At 44.7% G+C, this 17,215-nt stretch overlaps 1 protein-coding gene across 10 annotated transcripts in view; it reads right to left on the bottom strand.

Moving 5' to 3' along the window:
• mpped2a (metallophosphoesterase domain containing 2a) overlaps positions 1-17,215 on the bottom strand; it is a 200,359-nt gene that overhangs the window by 14,707 nt on the left and 168,437 nt on the right. For all 10 annotated transcript variants that reach the window (XR_010976372.1, XR_010976371.1, XM_068046621.1 and 7 more), the window contains exons 5-6: positions 9,199-9,314; positions 7,712-7,825 (exon numbers count right to left, since the gene is read on the bottom strand). Coding sequence is in view for 8 of the 10 variants with exons in the window: in XM_068046621.1 (XP_067902722.1) it covers positions 7,712-7,825; positions 9,199-9,314 (230 nt within the window). In the remaining 2 variants the exon portion in view is untranslated. The remainder of the gene's footprint in view (positions 1-7,711; positions 7,826-9,198; positions 9,315-17,215) is intronic.

The raw sequence follows: 17,215 nt of genomic DNA, 5'->3' as shown, positions 1-17,215 counted from the left end.
TAGATACTGAGACACTCCTGGACCCCTTCAGATACTGAGACACTCCTGCGGACCCCCTGTAGATACTGAGACACTCCTGCGGACCCCCTGTAGATACTGAGACACTCCTGCGGACCCCAGTAGATACTGAGACACTCCTGGACCCCCTGTAGATACTGAGACACTCCTGGACCCCCTGTAGATACTGAGACACTCCTGCGGACCCCCAGTAGATACTGAGACACTCCTGGACCCCCAGTAGATACTGAGACACTCCTGGACCCCCTGTAGATACTGAGACACTCCTGGACCCCTTCAGATACTGAGACACTCCTGCGGACCCCAGTAGATACTGAGACACTCCTGGACCCCCTGTAGATACTGAGACACTCCTGGACCCCCTGTAGATACTGAGACACTCCTGCGGACCCCCAGTAGATACTGAGACACTCCTGGACCCCCTGTAGATACTGAGACACTCCTGGACCCCCTGTAGATACTGAGACACTCCTGCGGACCCCCAGTAGATACTGAGACACTCCTGGACCCCCAGTAGATACTGAGACACTCCTGGACCCCCAGTAGATACTGAGACACTCCTGGACCCCCTGTAGATACTGAGACACTCCTGCAGACCGCCTGTAGATACTGAGACACTCCTGCAGACCCCCTGCAGATACTGAGACACTCCTGGACCCCCTGCAGGCACTGAGACACTCCTGGACCCCCCGCAGATACTGAGACACTCCTGCAGACACCCTGCAGATACTGAGACACTCCTACAGTCCCCCTGCAGATACTGAGACACTCCTACAGACCCCCTGAAGATACTGAAAGACTCCTGCAGACCCCCTGCAGATACTGAGACACTCCTGGACCCCCTGCAGGCACTGAGACACTCCTGGACCCCCCGCAGATACTGAGACACTCCTGCAGACACCCTGCAGATACTGAGACACTCCTACAGTCCCCCTGCAGATACTGAGACACTCCTGCGGACCCCCTGTAGATACTGAGACACTGCTGGACCCCCTTCAGATACTGACACTCCTGCAGACCCCCTGTAGATACTGTGACACTCCTGCGGACCCCCTTCAGATACTGAGACACTCCCGCGGACCCCAGTAGATACTGAGACACTCCTGGACCCCCTGTAGATACTGAGACACTCCTGGACCCCCTGTAGATACTGAGACACTCCTGGACCCCCTGTAGATATTGAGACACTCCTGGACCCCCTTCAGCTACTGAGACACTCCTGTGGACCCCCTGTAGATACTGAGACACTCCTGCGGACCCCCAGTAGATACTGAGACACTCCTGGACCCCCTGTAGATACTGAGACACTCCTGGACCCCCTGTAGATACTGAGACACTCCTGTGGACCCCCAGTAGATACTGAGACACTCCTGGACCCCCTGTAGATACTGAGACACTCCTGCAGACCGCCTGTAGATACTGAGACACGCCTGGACCCCCTTCAGATACTGAGACACTCCTGGACCCCCTGCAGATACTGAGACACTGCTGCAGATACTGAGACACTCCTACAGACACCCTGCAGATACTGAGACACTCCTACAGACCCCCTGAAGATACTGAAAGACTCCTGCAGACCCCCTGCAGATGCTGAGACACTCCTGCAGACCGCCTGTAGATACTGAGACACTCCTGCAGACCCCCTGCAGATACTGAGACACTCCTGCAGACCCCCTGCAGATACCGAGACACTCCTGCGGACCCCCTGCAGATACTGAGACACTCCTGGGCAGCCCCTAGTAAGTACTGAGACACGCCTGGGGAATGATCCGGAGTTAAGGATACAGATCAGCCATAATCTCATGGAATGGCGGGACAGGCTTGAGGGGCTGATTGGCCTCCTCCTGTTCCCATGTAGGTACGATGGCGGGGGGGTCAGATATTCTCTGAACAGGGACTGAGTGACACAAGCAAATGTGTTCATTACTGGATCAACGGCTGCCTCAGATCCACGATAGTCAACCAACCAATTCTATTCAATTAGAGCAGCCTGGTAATACAGCGAGGGAAATCAGCAGCCGCCCACATCTCTGAACATTTGAGAAATTGGGAATTTCCACTTTGGTTATTCCCCAAACTTCATTGTTGCTCCTTAAATGTCAGATGGCTCCATGAGTGATGTCTCAGGCGCAGCCTGCACGTCAGGCAGCTGCGGAAACAGGCTGATGTCAGGAGCTGCTTGCTGAATCTGCCTGGCACTCAGATCCTCCTGTACATCCCTTTACGAAAGTATTTGACATTTTAAGAAGCTGTCTCTGTAACAGGAATTGCTACCAGTGTGTGTGAGAGTGTGGGATTGGAAATGCAAATGAGTCTTGCCACAAAGATGACATCGAACGATTAGCTGCCTGGAGTCGTTTGTTTCAAAACAAAGTGATTCCTCAGCACTTCCTATGTTTCTAAAATGAAATTTAGAAAGAGGTTTCCTTCATGAAAAGGTTCACAGGAATTCGAGTCACCATCACGGCTATTTGAAATCAATTAATATTCAATGGTTACCCTGGGAAGTGTCAACTGCATTATATTTGCATGTCAATTTTGACAAAACAATCACCAAATAGTTCAGTTCACTGTGGCAGGTTTGGCACTCCGAGCACTTTCAATATTAATTTGTTTAATTATTAACTCCAACTCTGGCCTCTTGTCCAACCCCACACTCCCTTTACTCTACCATTGGCTGCTGTGCCTTCCACTGCCTGGGCCCTGGAATTCCCTCCCTAAACCTCTACACCTCTCGCTCTCCTGCTTTAAGTTCCTCCTTAAAACCTACCTCTCTGATCACCTGTCATACTGAATCCTTCCTTGACTTCGTGGTCTGATTTTTTTGTCTCATTATGCTCCTGTGAAGCACCGTGGGATGTTAAAGGCGCTATAAAAATGCAAGCTGGCAATGTTATTTCAAGGGAGAAAGTACTGGCATTATTCAGGCTGCTTTAACACTGTCCTGGCTGAGACTCCACTTGTCCTGACCAGGAGAGAGTTTTACACAGTTCCTCTCTCAAATGTTAGTGTTGAGAGTGCATGGAGCAGTGAAAGAAAAGAAGGAAGGCCTTGCATTTATATAGCGCTTTTCATGACCACAGGATTTCCCAAAAGTGCTTTACAGCCATTGAAGTACTTTTGAAATGTAGTCACTGTTGTAATGTAGGAAATGTGGCAGGCAATTTGTGCACAGCAAGCTCCCACAAACAGCAACAAGATAATGACCAGATTTTTGTGATGATGATTGAGAGATAAATATTGGCCAGAACATCGGGAAAAACTCCTCTGCTCCTCTTCGAATTGGCGCCATGGGATCTCTCAAGTCTACCTAAGTGGGCCGACGGGGTCTTGGTTTTGTAATGGAAGCCATGGTTGCACAGCTTGTTTTTTGTTAGACCCTAACTGAGAGGGAAACTAGAACTGAAACTGAAACAGAAACCAAAACTGAAACAGAAGCTGGAAAAACAAATTCAGGTTTCCGAGGAAACTGACCCTGGTTAGAAACAGAAAAACGGAGACAGAGTCCTCCCCAGACTAGGCAGATCAGGCAGGAGAGGAGCGCCGGCAAGCAGAAGAAAGTGAAGACTGAATCCAGAAGATGTTTCTGATGCTTAATGTACCCGACTAAACAGATCCGGCCATACAGTGCACAGGTCGTCACTGAAGGACTCGGATAAAGGGAAGACGGGTAAATCCACACCATCAAGTCTGTTGTGAGCAGAGCTGAGGAGGTTCTTGAGAAGTGTGCCCTGTAGTGAAGACCACACCTGCGGAGTTTGGATTGAGAGGGAACTGCTGTCGGAAGAAGAACAGCGGCTAAATCCTTGAAGAATGGAGCTGAACATCTACCTGAGGAATTTCAGAATTGTGAAAAACTGTGTGACTGTAATTTGATGCAATATACGCTGGGTGGACTGCCCAGTGAGACCCATCTCTGTTGTATCTGATAGTTAAGGTGTAAATTGTAATATATATAATGACTGTGATCTGTCCATTGCTTCGTGTTTAATTTATGTTGGTTTTGATTCGCTGGTAAAGTAAAATTTATAAAAGTGAAGTCTTGCCCATTTGGTTTGATTTCCTTAATTGGCATCAAGCGTTGGATTCAATCTTTTACGTTTGTTGGTGGTCTCCACGGGGATCATAACAATTTAATGCCTCATTCAAAAGGTGGCACCCCCAACAGTGCAGTAGCTTTACACTAAAATGTCAGCATAGATTTTTGTGTTCAAGTCCTGGGGTGGGACATGGTCCTCCAACCATGTGATTCAGCAGTCCAAATACTATCAACTGAGTCACAGCTGTCATATCTACTCATTGAATTTCCTCTTAAATGCACCTATGCTATTCATCTTAATGTCTCCCTGCAGTAATGAGTTCCACATTCTCATCACTCTCTGGATAAGGTTTTTACTGAATACCTTACTTCTTGGTGGCTATTCTACATTGATGGCTTCTAGTTTTGCTCTCCCCCACAAATGAAAACACTCTCTGTGTTTACTCTATCAAAACCTTTCATAAATTCAAACACCAGCACAGACTAGATGGATTGAATGGACTGCTATTGTGCTGCGAATTCGATGTAATTTTATATAACACATTAATAAATAACGAACTGCTGCCTGTGATGTTTTTTCCACCAAAGTTTATAGCACCAACATTGAACTAATGTATGCAAATGAATGCCTTTGATAAAAAGGCAGGGAGAAAATTTGACAGAAGTACATCACTGACAGACATCTGTACCCTTAACTTTCCATTCACCTCAGTGCTGTTTGCCAAGATATTGTGGCGTGTTAAATGACTACCAATCTTACCTACATAACACTCCCCCCACTTCAAAGAAATTGACTGTAGGTGCAACATTTGGAGATATTTCTGAGGGGTGTGAGAAGGTTTCAAGTACTGGGATTGAGGGGGTGGAATGTATTTATTTCAGTAAATCAGGCAGAACCTCCAGGAATAAAAACAAGAAATGCTGGAACCACTCAGCAGGTCTGGCAGCACCTGTGGAAAGAGAAGCAGAGTTAACGTTTCGGGTCAGTGACCCTTCATCAGAACTAGCAAATATTAGAAATGTCAAAGGTTATAAGCAAGTGAGCCGGGGGTGGGGCAAGAGATAAGAGAGATAAGAGAGGTTATCTCTTGCCCCACCCCCGGCTCACTTGCTTATAACCTTTGACATTTCTAATATTTGCTAGTTCTGATGAAGGGTCACTGACCCGAAACGTTAACTCTGCTTCTCTTTCCACAGATGCTGCCAGACCTGCTGAGTGGTTCCAGCATTTCTTGTTTTTATTTCAGATTTCCAGCATCCGCAGTATTTTGCTTTTATTTTAGAACCTCCAGGAACATGTGCTGTCCTTCAGGCAATGGAAGATATCAGCGGACCATTCCAAAAAGCAGGCTGGTTTCTGGTTTTCCAGTATTTTTTTTTTTAACAGGGCCAGGAGTGGTGGTCAGCCTGGCTGCTTGATTTCTTGCCCATACTGATCAGCAAGTTAATAAAAGCTTCTGTTCCGAAGAAGGGTCACTGACCCGAAACGTTAACTCTGCTTCTCTTTCCACAGATGCTGCCTGATCAGCAAGTTGCCTGGTTACCTGGTGCTCAGGGCTTGACGATCCATCACAAATGAGGCTTTGGCCTCATCTCCAAGGTCAAAGGGCAAGTGCAGCAATTACACCTCCCGCTGCCTCTCTGATGCCCTCACACCCTTTCCCTCGGGTTAAAATCTATCCCCTTACCTCCCTCAGGCTTATCTCTCCTCAGATCTACAGACTTTTAAAACCTAAACTCAGTGTTACCTCATCCTCACCTTGACCTTTCACCTGAGTTTCTCAGTAAGAATAATCCTTTCAAGTTGAATTCCAAGTTTTGGGCGACAGAAATAAAGCACACAGTTTTATCAGTGATTTAATATCTCTAACTGCACTGTGTGAGATGTCGTTTATCAGATGAGATGTTGAGTTAAGGCCCCGTCAGCCCTCTCAGCTGGGTGGTAAAAGATCCCATGGCCACCATTCCTGAAGAAGGGTAGAGCAGGTCTCCCTGGTGTCCTGGCCAATATTTATCCCTCAACCAACCCCGTTAAAACTGATGATCTGGCTATCATCACATTGCTGTTTGTGGGAGCTTGCTGTGCACAAAATGGCATTTCCTACATTACAACAGTGACTACACTTCAAAAAGTATGTGGTGGTTGATTGATTGACATTCTTCCATCTACGAAAGATGATGGACATGCAGCAAACAATCCATTTCGGTGGGGTGTCTTCTCTTGGTGCACCTTTGCTGATGGCAGTGAAGGCCAATCCTTGAGAGGCAGGTTCTGCCACAAGTGCTGCAACGTGAAGCTGCCAAGTGACGCAGTGAGTTGTTGTTTTTGAGGTTGGTGCCTGTTGCCAAGTTGCTGTAGCCACTGGTCATCGTGGTAGCACACACCAGTCAACAGGATATGTTGCCATTTCCCTCTTTCACCAGCTAGTGACTCCCGGGTGCGATAGTCAACATTTAGGGCCTTCATGCATGCTTTCAAGCATCCTTGAAGCAGAGCTTTGGGCACTCCACTAGCCGTCTGGCTCCAGCTACCTCACCATACAGAAAAGGTCCTTGGGTATGCGACCGTCTTCCATCCTGCAGACGTGTCTGATCCACCGAAACCTCCTCTGTTTCATTAGTGCCAACACACTTGGGAGCTCTGCCTTTGAGAGGACTGCCACATGAGGATTACATGACTTATATATTATTCCGATAGAAAGTATGTAATTGGCTGTAAAGCACATTGTGACGTCCTGAGGCTGTGAAAGGCACTATATAAATGTAAGTCTGTTCTTTGTCTTCTTTCTTAACAGTTCTGAGTAAGGGTTAAAGTATCAAATAAAGTCCAACAGCCCTGTGTTGAGTACAGTCGATAGTTGTCATAGTGATAGACCAGTAACCAGTGATCGTGTGCTCAAATGCTGCGATGACAAGCTGTGAAGCTGGTTATTTGTAGGGCTGACATCAGGTAAATGAGAGCTGCCAGCTGGTCATAAAAATCCAGCTAGAAGAAAAGACTCGCATTTATATCGCACCTTGCACAACCTCAAGGCATCACAAAGCACTTCACAGCCAATGAAGTACTTCTGAAGCGTAGTTACTGTTGCAGTGTAGGAAACGTAGGAAATCTGGAGACAACAAGCTCCCACAAGCAACAGTGCGATCATGATTAGATAACCTGTTTTAGTGATGTTGATTGAGGGATAAACATTGACTAGAATTCCAGAGAGAACTCCCCTGCTCTTCTTCAAAACAGAATTATGGGGTCTTTTACATCTGCCCTCTCCTCAAAAAACAGCACCTCTGACACTACAGCACTCCCTCAGGACTGTACTAGAAGTGTCAGCCTAGATTTTTGTACTCAAGTCTCTGGTGTGGGACCTGAACCCCAATCTTTTGTTTCAGACTGGGAGTACTACTCATTGAGCCAAGGCTGACACTAACTTGGGCTTTGAGGCAAAAGAGCCAGTTCTACCGTTCTGCTGATTCTAATTGCACTCCCAAATGGGACTATTAAACTCTTCCAAAATGGCCAAGCAAGACATGCAAAAAAAAAATCGAGGAAGTCAATCCTCACTAACAACCCTCTTCAGAAACTGGGAATGGCCATTAAACAAGGCATGCCGTATCCTGACAACCAAATGCATTTGGGGATTAAGAAAAGTCACGCACCCTCGTGAATTCCTCCAAAGACGTGTAGTTTTGGCCGTACTCGCCTCTGCACTGTGTTTAAGAGCTCGACACAGCCAACTCTCTGTAACTCTTTGGGAACCCAGTCTCGAAAACCTGCAACCAAAAAGTAAAATAAAAAAATAAGCCACAGAATTGGATTCCATCCTAATGGCACCACCTGATAAAGTACCATGCTGACGCATCATTTACTGAGATTAAACATGCAATTACACTGGATATGCATTGATTAACTTACTGCCTCTGTGACAAGTTACAGTCAGAAACTAGCGGGATCTCCCATGTTGGAGGGTACACTTCTTTTAAAAATAGACAAGATCCTTGCAAATGGTGCGTTTTTCTTCTGTTAAAGTGGAGTGATCTGCAACCTGTTTTTCTAAGGTCACTAAGTATGATTGCTTGCAGCAAATTCTCAGGTCAATTCGAAGCTGTTTACATATCTGTGCAATGTTCCCTCAGAGAACAGAATGTTGGGATCCGCAGGCTAATTAACAGTCTGACAGTGTGCAACGTGCAATACAGTGGAAATACTTTGACTAATATACCTCCCTGACAATTTACAGCCAGAAATTAGCAGATCTCTTGTGGTGCCATATTGATAGGTATGTAATTTTTGAGTACGTGTCCAGTTCTGGTCATCACACGCCAGGAAGGATGTGAGGATCCTTGAGAGGGTGCAGAGAAGATTTACTAGAATAGTTCCAGGGATGAGGGATTTTATCTACAAGGTTAGGTGAGAGAAGCTGGGGTTGTTCTCCTTGGAGCAAAGGAGATTGAGGGGAGATTTAATGTACGTGTACAAGATTATGACAGTTTTAGATAAGGTAGATAAAGAAAAGCTGTTTCCATTAGTTGATGGCAAAGGACGAGGCAACACAAATTTAAGGTTTTGGGTAAGAGATGCAGGGGGAGGTGAGGAAGAACTTTTTTATGCTGCAAGTGGCAGCACTGCACTGGAACTCACTGCCCACGAGGGCAGTGGAAGTGGAGACTATGAACGATTTCAAAATGAAATTGGATGGGCACTTGAGCAAAATAAACCTGCAGGGTCATGGGGATAGAGCAGGGGAACAGGGATGACTGGAATGCTCTACAGGGAACCAGTATGGACTCAATGAGGGCGAATGGCCTCCTTCTGTGCAGTAATGACTCTATGAGGACAGGATCGTTACACAGACTGCATTATTCTTCTTTAACTTGTTCTTCCAAGGGCACAAAGTGTAAATGTGAATATAAAAAACATGTGGCTCCTCTCTCTAAGCCAGAAGGCTTTTTTATTCTTTCATGGGATGTGGGCGTCGCTGGCAACGCCAGCATTTGTTCCCCATCCCTAACTGCCCTTCAGATAGTTGTGGTGAACTGTGTTCCTGAACCATTGCAGTTCATTGACTGAAGGCTATGGATCCAAGCTCCACTCCAGAGATTTGAGCACATAACCCAGACTCACCCACCCAGTCTTAAGGACTTACCCAACGGTGGCCCATGAGTCATGAGAATATCGATACCCTCTGGAATTAGATTCCATTTGTCCAGCAGAGATTGGCCTCTGGGCAAGTTGAAGCCCCAGCCATTAAACCACGGTGTCCTGCAAGACAGAGCAAATAATGTCAGCGCTGTGAGATATCAGCATGATCTCCTGCCCCATGTGTAAATGGGCATGGCCAAATCCCATGAGGGAAGTCACATGATGAATATCGAGTTGTAGCCCTCAGCCGCTTCTGCAAGATGCTGAGAAATGAAATGTTAGAAGAGTTCACGGGCATGTTGTTTCACGGAGCTGAACTCAAAACTCAATACTACTCACCTGGACAGAGCTCAGACAGGTCAATGGATGCAAGATCAATTGTTAATTTTACAACTGAGATACACAGATTTTTGTTAGCCAAAGGTATTAAGGGATATGGAGTTAGGTCACAGATCAGCCATGATCCCATTGAATGGCGGAACAGGCTCGAGGGGCCGAATGGCCTCCTCTTGTTCTTATGAGTGGTCCAGGCAAGTGCTCGTTTGCTTTCTGATGACCCAGACAAGCAAAGCTTTGCTTTTTTCTGAAATTTCCTTCATGTTCACTCATAAAACTGCCTTAAACATTGACTTTGAGACGATCTCCTTGCTAAATATTAGTTCTCAATTAGCAATTCCCAGAGTAAAATGTAGCCTTAAACTACAGACCAATTTATTATTTTTTTTTACAAAATTGGCACATTCTTTTTCACAAGTCCGTTTTTTTTTCAAAAGACCCGTTGTTGAAATGACAACAATTTCTTGGATATAACTAAGTTGATCGAAAAGCGCAGATACCTGGAAATGTCATAATGGTAAAATTCAGTGATTGATTTGAGAACCACAGAATGCTACAGCGTGAATTATGCCATTTGGCCCAGTGAGTTTAGACTGGTCTTTCTCTCCACATGAGCCAGCTAGTCTTACCACCCATCCTCTCCTGCTCACTCCCCGTATGCTTCAACGTGTCCATAAGGACTATATTACACCACCCCTGACAACCCTCAAACATGCACAAACATAGAGACATCTCCAACCACATAAAAACACACAAACGCTCATGCGCTCTCACAAGCACACAGAAGACACTCTGGAGACAGAGATGCCACTTGTAATCTTTGAGCATGGTGTCTAAGGTGCTCACCTTTTTCATCTTTGCTCCAGGTATGATTTTTTTCAAAAATATATTGCCCTCCTGAAGGATTAAAGCATTCTCTCCTTTCCTGTTTAATGGAGTTTTAAACTCCCTCTGCAATTGGGTCATTCTTGATGAATTTTACAACATTCCCAGTCAGTGTTAGGGGAAATAACAAAAGCCAACACTTTTCTTAAGAGCTAACAGCAAATGGTCTTCTTACAGAAAAGGCTGAGATTGCAGCGTCCTGATTGTACCTTTACAACTCAATACTTTTGACCTCTCTATGTCAATATTCAATCATAAGTCTTCAAAACACTTACACAAAAGCAAAATACTGTAGTGCTGGAAATCTGAAATAAATCAGAAATTGCTGGAAATACTTGGCAGTTCTGATGAAAGGTCATCAACCTGAAATGTTAACTGTGTTTCTCTCTCCACAGATGCCATATGATCTGCTGAGTATTTCCAGCACTTTTCTGTTTTTATTTCTTCATAACACTTAGCTGAGACACTTCATAAGCCATAAGATTTGATTGGCTTTCAGAGAAGGGAAGTGTTCTAAAGAATACAAAGACTAGGATGTAAAAGGACAAGGTTAAAATAGTGGGTAGAATCATCACATGGCACAGAAGGAGACCATTTGGCCCATCAAGTCCAGGCCAGCTCTTTGTCAAGCAATCCAATCAGTGCACTTACCCGCTCTATCCCCATAGCCCTGTGTTTATTTCTCTCGTGTCCATCTGAAATTATTCATCATCTCGGCTTCCACCACCCTTGTGGGCAGCAAATTCCAGGAAGTTACCACTCACTGTGCAAAAAAAGGTTCTTCCTCACATCCCCCATGCATCTCTTGCCCGAAACCTTAAATCTGTGTCCCCCTAGTCCTAGATTGATCAGCGAATGGGAACAGCTTTTTGTTATCTATCTTATCTAAACCTGCCTTAATCTTGTACACCTCTATCAAATCTCCCCTCAATCTCCTCTGCTCCAGCTTCTCCAATCTAACCTCTTAGCTAAAATCCCTCACCCCTGGAACCGTTCTGGTAAATCTCCTCTGCACCCTCACAAGGACCCTCACATCCTTCCTAAAGTGTGGTGACCAAAACTGGATGCAATAATCTAGTTATGGCCTAACCAGAGTTTTATAAAGGTTCAGCATAACGTCCCTACTTTTGCACTCAATATCTCTGTTTATGAAACCCAAGATCCCATAAGTTTTGTTAACTACTCTCACAGTATGTCCTGCCACATTTAAAGATCTATTCACATGAACCTCCAGGTCACAGACCCCTCTGTTCCTGCATAGTCTTTAGAACTGTGCCATTCAGCATATATTGCCTCTCCCTATCCCTTCTGCCAAAATCCATCACCTCATACTTCATTGTATTAAATTCTATCTGTCACTTGCCATTCTGCTAGCCTATCTATGTTCTGTTGCAGTCAATTGGTATCATCCTCACTGTTTGCCACACTTCCAAGTTTGATACCATTGGCAAATTTTGAAATTTACTCTGTATTCCAATATCCAAGCCATTTACGTAAATCAAAAAAAGCGGGGGTCCTAGCACTGACCCTTGGGGAACACCATCATCCAGTCTGAAAAACAACCATTTACCACGACTCGCTGTTTTCTGTTCTTAAGCCAGTTTTTTATCCACACTGATACTGATCTTCCCATTCCATGAGCTTCAATCTGTTAACTAACCTTTTATGTGGTACTTTATCAAACGCTTTCTCAAAATCCATATGGACTACATCCATTGCTTTCCCTTCATCAACCTTCTCTGTTACTTCATCAAAAAATTCTATTAGATTAATCAAGCATGATCTACCTTTTACAAATCTGTGCTGGCTCTCCTTAATGAACTCAAACCTCTCCAAGTGCCTGTTGATTTTTTTCCCTGATTATTGTTTCTAAAACCTTCCCCACCACAGATGTTAAACTGACCGGCTTGTTGTTACTAGGAATGTCCTTACACCCTTTCTCGGATAAGGGTGTTACATTTGCCACTCTCCAATTCTCTGGCACCTCCCCCGTATCTAGGGAAGACTGGCAGATTATGGTAAGCCCTTCTACTATCTCCATTCCCATTTCCTTTAGCATCTTGGGCTGCAAGCCATCCGGACCAGGCGACTTTTCCACTCTAAGCAAAGCAAGCCTTTCCAGTACATCCTGCCTATCAATTTTCACCCCATCCATTACCTCTACCATCTCTGCTTCTACCGATATTTTGACAGCATTCTCTTCCTAAGTAAACACTGATACAAAGTACTCATTAGGTATTCAAGTCTTGCATTGTGCCTCTAGGTATATATCACCCTTTTTGTCCCTAATAGGCCTCATCCCACTTCTTACTACCTGCTTACTATTTACATGCTGGTTGAAGATTTTTCGGTGCCCTTTTATGTTCACTGCCATTCTATTCTCATATTCTCACTTTGCCTGCCTTATTTTTCTCTTCATTTCTCTTCTCAACCTATTATATTTGGCCTGCTTGCTTGAAGAATTCAGCTGACATGCATCATACACCTTCTTTTCTGGTTTCATCATATTCTCTATCTCCCTTGTCATCCAAGAAGCTCTGGCTTTGTTTCCCCTACTTGCCACCCTTGTTGGAATGTACCTAACCTGAAACAACTTCTCCTTAAAGATCACTCATTGCTCCAATACAGTTTTTTCTGTCAATCTTTGCATCCATTTTAACCTGGCCAGATCCCTCCCATCCTATTGAAGTTAGCCCTCTTCCAATTTAGAAGTTTAACTTTAGATTGTTCCTTGCTATTCTCCATTACTAATCTAAACCTTATGATACAATGAACACTCTTACCCAACTGCTCCCCTACAGACACTTGGTCGGTCCACTTGGCCCACCTCTTTCCCCAGCACCAGATCCAGCAATGCTTCCTTCTTAGTTGGACTGAGAACATACTGGCCAAGGAAACTCTATTGAACACATTTCTGAAATTCCTCCCCTTCCTTACCTTTTACTCTAACATTATCCTGATCGATAATGGCCAATTTGGGTAATTAAAGTTCCCCAATATCACCACTCTATAGTTCTTGCAAATCTCTGTGATTTCCCTGCAGATTTACTCCTCTATCTCTCTCTCTCTCACTATTTGGAGGCCTATAAAATACCCCAAGTACGTGATTATCTCCTTTTTGCTTCTCATCTCTAACCAAATGGATTCTGTCCTTGCCCTCTCAAGCACTTCCTCTCTTTCCATTGCTACAATGCCTTCCCTAATAAATACTGCCACCCCACCACCCTTTTTTCCTTCTCTATCTTTTCTGAACACTTTGTATCCTTGGTGCACCCAATCCTCACCATTTTTAAGCCATGTTTCTGTCGTTGCCACTACATCATTTTCCCACACGGCTATTTGTGCTTGTAGCTCACCAGCCTTATTCATCACACTTTTGTGTGTTTACATACATGCATTCTGAACCTTTGTATTCTTCATAGTCCTTCTTAGTCTGCTCCTATCTAATATGATACTACTTAAGCTATATCTGATTTTGTGTTTGTATTTACAGTAATGGCAGAGGGAATAGGCTGCATCTGGCGTTCTAACGATCAATTCACCTTTGCGAATCCAAACTCAACATGAACTGGAAATCAGTAAATCTGACAACAGAATACTTGCAATTTCTTGAATCCACTCAAGAAAATTTTGTTCTAAAATAATTGATATGATCTCAAAACAAAAGGTTTACAGATGGATACCCAGCACCAACTCATTCTCTTTAGACCTGCTTATACTAAGATGTTCCAACTAATGTCACCCTCACATTGGTCTTTAAGTCTGCATCTACAGGTTGGCTCCAGGGATTTGCGTAGTTGCATCCGTTTCCCTCAGAATGAACAAATTGGTAAATGCAGATAAAAGTCTTGTCAAGGTAAAATTTTTAAAAATTCTTTCATAGGATGCAGGTGCCACTGGCAAGACCAGCATTTGTTGATAACTTGCTAGGCCATTTCAGAGGGCAGTTAAGAGTCAGCTATAATGCAGTGGGGCTGGAGTTACATGTAGGCCAGACCAGGTAAGGATGACAGATTTCTTTCCCTAAAGGACATTAGTGAACCAGATGGGTTTTTTGGTGACAATTGATGATAGCTTCACAAACACCATTACTGAGACTATGGCCGGGATTTTACCTTTAGTTTTTATCTGCCACCGCTCTGCATAAAGTGGCGATGGAGGCGGGAGCGGGTTGGGAAGGGCCCCCCAAGCCTCCCGCTCCATTTTACGCACCCCCCCCCCTTCCCACTTTTTGGTGGGAATTGAACCCATGCTGCCAAGGCATTAGCCTGGGTCACTGGATTATTAATTCAGTGACTGTACCACGATGCCACAATCACCCCCTTTCACAACAACAGGCTGCCTCCCCTTTCATGACCTCAGGATGTCCCAAAGTGCTTTATAGTCATTGATGCACTTTTGAAGTGTCGTCATTGTTGCAATGGAGGAAATATAGCAGCAAATTTGCACACAGCAAGATCCCACAAACAGCAGTGTGATAATGATCAGATAATGGGCTTTAGGCATTAGTTGAGTGTTAATTTCCTGGTCTATATGCTTGGTGATATCATATGAAAATTCATGTACACTGATGACACCCAGCACTACCTCACCATCAACTCTCTCCAACCCTCCACTAACTCTGATTGGCCACATTGCTTGTCCGACATCCAGTATTGGATGAGCAGAAGTTTCCTCCAAAGCTATTCCCTTCAGTCCTCCACACAAACTCCGTTCCCTAGCCACCAACTCTTTCTCTCTCCCTGGCCACTGTCTGAGGCTAAACCAGACTGTTCACAACCTTAGCGTGCTATATGGCTCTGAGCTGCGTTTCCTGCCCCATATCCTCTCTGTCATCAAGACCAACTACTTCAACCTCTGTAATATCACCCTTCTCTGACCTCTGCTACTGAAACTCTCATGCATGCTTTAGTTACCTCCAAACTTGACCATTTTAATGCTCTCCTGGCTAGCTTCCCGCATTCTAACTCCCTGTAAACTTGAGGTCATCCAAGTTTCTGCTGCCTGTGTCCTTACTTGCACGAAGTTCCATTCATCCGTCACCCCTGTGCTCGCTGACCTACACTGGCCCCCACTCAGGCAACGCCTTAAAATTAAAGTTTCCATCTAAGGCCTTGCACCCTACTTATCTCTGTAGCCTCTTCCAGCCCCACAACCCTCTGAGATCTCTGTGTTCCTCCAATTCAGGTCTCTTGTGCAATTTACATTGTTGGCCATGCCTAGGCCCTAAGCTCTGGAATTCCCTCTCTAAACCTCTCTTTCGTTCTTTAAGATGCTTGAGTCATAGAGTTATACAGCACAGAAACAAACCCTTTGGCCCATCGTGTCCGTGCCGGCCATCAAGCACCTATCTATTCTAATCCCATTTTGCAGCACTTGGCCCGTAGCCTTGTATGCTACGGCTTTTCAAGTGCTCATCTAAATACTTCTTAAATGTTGTGAGGGTTCCTGTCTCTACCACCCCTGCAGGCAGTGTGTTCCAGATTCCAACCACCCTCTGGGTGAAATTTTTTTCCCCTCAAATCCCCTCTAAACCGCCTGCCCCTTACCTTAAATCTATGCCCCCTGGTTACTGACCCCCCTGCTAAGGGAAATGTTTCTTACAATCTAACCTATCTATGCCCCTCATAATTTTGTATAGCTCAATCAGGTCCCCCCTCAGCCTTCTCTGCTCCAAGGAAAACAACCCTCGCCTATCCAGTCTTTCTTCATAGCTGAAATGCTCCAGCCCAGGCAACATCCTGGTGAATCTCCTCTGCACCCTCTCCAGTGCAATCACATCCTTCCTATAGTGTGGTGCCCAGAACTGCACACAGTACTCCAGCTGTGGTCTAACTAGTGTTTTATAGCGTATATCCAGAATTGGCCTTTATAGCCACTCCAGGCGCTGCTTCACAAACCACTGACCACCTCCAGGCACGTATCCATTGTCTCTCGAGATAAGGAGGCCAAAGAAGAAGAAGAAGAAGATATTTGCTCCTTAATAACTACCTCTTTGACCAAGTTCAGACATCTGTCTGAATATTTCCTTATGTGGTTTTGTGTCAAATTTTGTCTGCTAATATTGCTGCAAAGCACCTTCAGACATTTGACTACATTAAAGTTGCTATATAAATGCAGATTGTTGCTGATAAATATTGGGCAGGACTCCAGAGAGAACTCCCCTGCTCTTCTTTGTGAAAAACTATGGGACCTTTTACATCCACCTGAGAGTGTAGATTGGGCCTCAGCCTGACATATCATTTGGAATACAGCACCGCCAACAGTGCAGCACTCCCACAGTCCTACACTGAGCTGTCAGTAGCGAATCTATCACTAGAGTGGGACTTGAGCCCACAACTATTTGACTCGGTAAGGCATGAGTGTTACCCACTGACCCACAGTTGACACCATTGGAAAACAGCACCTATAGTGCAAAATCTGACGTCAGTTGTTGGTAAATGTTTTCCTTTTATATTGGTTATCGGTTTAAGTTTTTGTGCTGTTCTGCTTTCTAATTTCCTCCTTGGCCTTTCTTCCAAAAGTTACCTTTCTTTGCTGACTTCCTCCTCATCTTCAAAAGCTTGCTAAAATAAAAAAACACTCATTGACTATTCCTTTGATCTATTTTCCCCACATTCCTTCCCTACGCTGTGGGTTGTTAAACACTCTGAGGTGTTTCCTTTCTGTGAGAAGCACTGGACAAATGCATTTATCTTCCTAATCCTCATTCTGTCAGAACAATCACCTCATAATCACATTGCAGCAAAACGATTGAACAGTGCAAAATAAATTCTCTGAACTGAAAGTCTGCATTTACA

This window comes from Heterodontus francisci, chromosome 14, assembly GCF_036365525.1.
Source record: "Heterodontus francisci isolate sHetFra1 chromosome 14, sHetFra1.hap1, whole genome shotgun sequence".
Classification (NCBI taxonomy): Eukaryota; Metazoa; Chordata; class Chondrichthyes; order Heterodontiformes; family Heterodontidae; genus Heterodontus; species Heterodontus francisci.
The sequence above is the reverse complement of the archived record's forward strand: the minus strand, read 5'-3'. Positions and strand labels throughout refer to the sequence as shown.